The following is a 6,035-nucleotide window of genomic DNA, read 5'->3' on the forward strand; positions in this document are numbered from 1 at the left end:
GATCGATGTCCTGTTACTCCCTTTTTAGTTATTATAAGCTTATTTTATGGTCTAGTCTTGAAATAATAAATACTTTTATTATATAGAACTATGATTTAATTATCCCTAAGTTCCTAATTCCTAGACTACATATATATACATCATGATTTGCCGTCAAGTTGGTTAACATAATTTCCCAGTAAAATAAAACGTGCAAAATTGTATCATTCGTGTATTTGAATGCAGCTTTAATATCAATAAAGTCTACTTTAGTACATGAATAAATAATTACTGCCCCGGTGGCGTAGTTGTATAGTAAATTTGCAATTCTGACGTCTTGGTTTCGATCCCTAGGTTGGGAAGTGATATGGATTTTGTGCCCAATATCGCGGAGGCTTACCCCTATCACATCATTGGACGGAATACTACGGCGGAATGTAGGTGTTTGCCTTTGAGGATAAGAGGCGTGTGTGTGTATGACAATAAAAAACATGAAAATTTAAAAAAACATTTTTTTTTCTTCTCTGCATCGTGCATCGTGTACTCTAGTTTATACCTTGAAGTGGTTTTGAAAGGAGCAACACTTAGAGTTTCTTGCTCGTTCTTCTCTGTTGAGAACTGCTTTCAGAACTGGTAGAGTTAATACTGACGGAATCTAAATAATGTATAACATTTAACGGGTTAAAATAAATCATTTCATGTAAGAGAGTACCTAATAATATTACACCGTCAATATTATGCTACATTATTTCAAGAGACAACAATCTATCAGTTTCAGGGAACAAAACCTGAATTAGTGTATTTTTGTAATATAATTAATAATTACCTAGTGTAGGTATTATGTATTTACGTGATCAAACATTGATCCGAAAAGATTACCATCGAAAATTATACATTAAACTTGCATTATTAAAACCTATTGCATGTGTTAAACACAGTAAAGATCATTGGTCAATAGCATAAATTATTCATGTACACGAAACAATATAATGGCGCATTATTATACAGTGCACCGGCATGGATGTGATTGTGCCAAGAATCTGCAATGTAACTTTAATTGAACACGGAGTGTAATTAATAGATATACTTGCGAGGTTTTAAATTATAAATCTAGTGTAACGAAAATATCTTGGCATAATAATAATTAGCTAAAATTAATCAAGCGGATAGAAGCTAAGTAATTCATAACATTTAAGTGCAAAGATAGTCCGATAACTGAAATCTACAATAAAATGTTAAACGCTCTTTTTACAGCAAACATTATATTAGCAACAATAATTACTGAATACAGTTTTAGACATTTTTGACTACGTGCAACCAAAGACAAAAATACTAGAATAGTCGCCGCATGACATACATATTATCTTCTCTTCTGCCAGCCTGACCGCGCAGCCGAATACTTCCGGAAACACCAGATGTCATCGACTAGGATAGGGGCGCGTAACAATTGTTTTTTCTTATAAGGTTATGGAGCTCTATTCCGTCGTCAAGAGTAAACTTGTCTTTTTGCAAATATGGGAGTCCTTATCAAAGGACAGCTTTCATAGGTGGTTTAGGAAATTGGTAATTTTTGGCTCTTTTTATACGACTATCAATATCCTTCGATAAGAACGCTCGTAGTGGCAAAAAATGGATTTGCTGTAGACGGAATAGAACCATCTGACCATAAACAGAAACAAAATTTCGACAGCGAATATTATTAATAACATATTTATATGTAACAAAATGTATAGAAAACTTAGTAGATTATTATATTATTACATTAAACTAACACTGAAAAAATACTTGAAAACAAATGAATTTGTAAAAGCTTCGAAAGTAAAATAATATTCACAAAGCTCAGCAAAGCTACGCGATTACATAATACAGCTTTCTGTTAAATCACTGTAGGCAAGAAACGTTAGTACTTATTGCGTAACTGTAGATCTAACTACCGAGATGGCGTCACCGTGGCTGCGATCTTAAAAGATAACTGTTTTAAAACGCGTGAAGCGGGAATGGTGTTTTATTGCGAAACTATTTGACGGTTATTGATATCATTGTTGAGTGCTTGAGATTATTTGATATATTGGAAACATCTAACCTAAATCACTTTACCTTGGTCCAGTGGATTCTTTGGCCGAGATTGGCAGATTATTCATTGAAAACATGTGGTAATATCGTTTCCTAATTCTAGCATTAGGGGCCGTTCAAATATTACTTAATGCAATTTTTGAAGATTTTTCACTAGACCCCCCCTTCCTCCGCAAATTGCGTTACGCAATACTTGAACGGAGCTTATTTAAAGACGAAACGACTGCTGGAAGAAATCCAAGGGCAGGATTATTTATCGGACTTAAAGGTCAGCCTGTAAAGTTTTACCGTGAGTAATCCTGTAGAATGGCGCATCCAAGCACGGTAATAAAAATATTACAAATTTTAGTGTTATTAATTGTATTTTCATTATGTAACGGTCTATAATAATAAAATCATAGTGTCGAAAGTAATCGAGATTTCAAGGTTTATTCCATCGATACCTTAGAGGGATAGTATAAATGTTCACAAATTTAGCCATTGTTTTATTATACACTAGGTGATAGTTGTGCCTTTGCTCGTATGAAAAGCCTTTCCCGCTACAAAGGTCATTAAAACATAGTTTAACAGCGCCATCTATACGACGCCAGCGTCATCTACTTAAAATCAGATTTAAAAAAGTCCTTTATTTCCCATGGGTGCAAATTACCGGGATAAAGATGCCTATGTTCTAACAAAGGACATGATCTACCCATGTACCGAATTTCATGCAAATCCATTCAGCTGTTTCTGCTTTACTTTTAACAAACATCCAAACACTCACAACTTTTGCATTTATAATATTAGTTAGACGTATATAAAATAAACACATTTGTATACGAAATACAGATTTATTCAATAGATTTAAACATACGTCACATTATTCGAAGTCACACATGCAGGTACTACACAAATTGGTGGAAGCATTTTGAAAAACAAGAGAATACAAAATCACAACAAATACGATAACAAAAAAGATAGAGCTGAGTAATGTTATATTTGACCAAATAAAATCCTAAACAATTGATATTGCGAAGGAAAAGAAAAGAATAGGGAATCAGAGATTTCAAACAAGATTTTTCTAATACAATCTTCACCTCTGTAAACTTAATATTTGACTCTTACACCCGATTACATTGTACCTACTACCTACTATTAATCTTAGACTATCAATAAATGCAAAAAAATTATTCACATTATTCAAGCTGCTTCTCAGATTTCTGTCGTTTTATGAAACACAACACATTGATCCATATGAACGAGGTGGACGCCACGTACACCACGCGCAAATGTGGAGGCATGAAGAAAAAGTTGATGGTTTGCGCCGGTATCCAGAACGTCTGGTTCGCGATAAACGTCTTCCAGTACTTCTCACGAAGTTCCTCAAATACGTCCTCTCTTCGCTCTAACACTCCCAAGACTGTTAAAGGAAATTGTACTTTATTTGTTTAAATGTACAATACATTTTTTTATGTGAGGTAGAGTTTAGTAGAGATGTTTTGTATATAACTGGTAAACGATCATCGTCGATATGATTCTGAAATCTTTGCTCTACCATCGAGGAGCACAACAGCAAAAGTATATCGTTGGCTGAAATTCAATTGGAACTTAATTAAAATTAACACCAGCTCTATTGAAGCATCTTCAATGCTACCAGGATAGAGATAATATTAATATATAATGCATTTCCACCCAATACACTAGGATTGACTTTGCCATTGATTACAGGGTAGAGATAAAGTTAATTGTGTAAGGCATCTCCTCCCTATACTAATTCTAGATAAGTTTTCTTAATCTCTACCTGCACATACTCTACTTCGCTGGATTCTGTAACATATTCTTTAATTATTTATATTTGATATTTTCTGTTTGTTTCCCAAATATTAAATAAATAAATATGTTATTTGACATCTGTCTAATTTATCCTAGTTTTCAATCTATATTAAAGTAACTTACGGGTAAAAAATGTAGCCAGCAAAACAGGAGTCATGAGAAACTGATCAGCAGACACTTTTGTCGCCACTACCTTTAGCGCGTTCCCAGCAAATCTGCTGTCTAAGAATTTGTACCTGGAATAAAATAGATTAACGTAAGAAATGATCATAATACAGATAGAGTCAATGGCAGTAGGAAATGGGATATCAATAAATGTAAATTTTGTAAATGTTTAGTAAATAAAATATTAGTAATCTAGGTGTTTTTGGTATAAAACGATGCATTAATTAAATTTTTTACAGTCAGGGCCACGATCATAAATGGCGATACAAAATAAAATGACCTCAAATATTGCTTAGGCATAAAATACCCTTAGCAGAAATTTACGCATTGTATAGTATTTGTATCGAGTAAACTAACGTTTACGAATTTCTCGATAGTTGACAATAATATACGTGAAAAAACAAATTCGTCCTGCCGATTCCCATACATTTTGAGTTTACTGTTCGAAGTTTATACGCGCGGATGTCACGCTGCCGTATTTTAGTTCCCATCAGTGGCGCAGGGTGAAATTTTTCAAAAGGTATTCCGAGGTAAAAAGAAATTACATAAGCTAACATATAGCCGCTAATTTGACAGTAAACAAAAGCTAAGACAATCGAAAATAAACTTTAAAGGGAAGCCGGTAGGAATCGAATTGTATGGACGCTTCATCACTGGTTCCCATTATGCTCATGAGGCGCTGTTTAGTTTCCATATAAAAATACTTAGACAAAACCATTACGTTAAAGATATGATGACGCGTAAAATCGTGATACTGATATTTTATTAGTAAAGATGTACGTTTTTGTACTTTGACGCTAATCGTCGCACTCCGACACGTCACTAACTTTAATGATCAGACAGATTTTGTAATTAGGTTATTGTTATATATATGACTGGCAGGTTTAGACCTGTCACAATAAAGACGTCAGTGCGTTATTGACTGTCAACGAGTTTGCATTAAATAATTACATATTTAACATTGGCGACGAGGTTTTACTCAATATTCTCGTAAAAAGTGTATTTACGAAAATATGGCTCAAACATTTGGTATTCTTACGACCTTCGACCACAATTTGCAAACTTGGCCAGAATACAAGGGACGGTTGCTACAATGGTTCGTCGCAAATGACGTCTCTGAAGCTACCGATGCTTCAGGATCCAAACGGCGTGCTATTTTATTAAGCGCACTCAAGGAATCCACGTACAAGCTTGCTGCGAATTTGGCCTTACCGAAAGAACTCATTTCCATCCCGTTCGATGACATATTGGGTCTTCTGACGGGCATTTTGTGCCCCAAGTGTGTGGTTTTCACGAGAGGTATAAATTTTATTCAGCAATCCAAGTCGAGGGAGAAACCTATCACCAATGGGCGGCGAGATTGCGTGGACTATCGGCAAACTGTGGATTTTAAACGTGGAGGAAGCATTACGGGACCATTTTGTAATGGCAATGCTACCTGGAACGGAGCGTGAAAAACTATTTGCTCAAGATCCAAAGAGTTTAACGCTAGGAAAAGCGGTGGAGTTAGCAGAGAGGATGCGGTGTGCGCGTGCAGGCGCCTTAGCATCAACGGTCCCGGAAAGGCACCGTCTAACAACGATCAAATACTCAAGATCGACGCCAAAAAATAATTCTAGTGTTAAACTGTTGTGTTCGGTTTTGCGGTTTTAAAATCATTCTTCAACTCAATGTAGATTCGCTACCTATAAATGTAAAAAGTGCAACGTTAAGGGGCATTTGCGTCGCATGTGTAAAAAATAATTTCTTGGCACATGAGATCACTAGCGGGGATGACGGTGAGTTGTATAATATTCGCACCTATAATGGTGAACCAATGACAGAGGTTGTCACTGTTCTAGGGAAACGGATCAGGTTTCAGGTTGATAGCGGGTCAGCTGTTACTGCGATTTCCGAACGAACGTATTTTAAATATTTTAAGGAAGTAGTGTTGTCCAAAACAACTAAGTATTTAATGTCTTATACTGGTCGACGTATTGAATGCGTAGGTATTGCAAAATTGCCGT

General features: G+C 35.4%; 1 protein-coding gene across 1 annotated transcript; it reads right to left on the reverse strand.

Annotated features, from left to right (window-relative positions):
* Positions 1-3,114: 3,114 nt before the first annotated feature.
* Positions 3,115-4,104, reverse strand: LOC119191975 (mpv17-like protein). The gene is made up of 2 exons (XM_037445825.1): positions 3,988-4,104; positions 3,115-3,451 (listed from the first exon to the last, which is right to left on the reverse strand). Exons 1-2 carry the CDS (start codon positions 4,019-4,021, stop codon positions 3,228-3,230), a joined length of 258 nt encoding a protein of 85 aa, XP_037301722.1. The 5' UTR covers positions 4,022-4,104; the 3' UTR covers positions 3,115-3,227.
* Positions 4,105-6,035: the final 1,931 nt, after the last annotated feature.

Source organism: Manduca sexta, unplaced genomic scaffold (assembly GCF_014839805.1).
Source record: "Manduca sexta isolate Smith_Timp_Sample1 unplaced genomic scaffold, JHU_Msex_v1.0 HiC_scaffold_2171, whole genome shotgun sequence".
Lineage (NCBI taxonomy): Eukaryota > Metazoa > Arthropoda > Insecta > Lepidoptera > Sphingidae > Manduca > Manduca sexta.

Coding starts and splice junctions, on each gene's coding strand:
- LOC119191975 (XM_037445825.1), bottom strand. CDS start 4,021: ATGACTCCTGTTTTGCTGGCTACATTTTTTACCC. Junction 3,452..3,987: donor GCTGGCTACATTTTTTACCC/GTAAGTTACTTT, acceptor TTCCTTTAACAG/TCTTGGGAGTGTTAGAGCGA.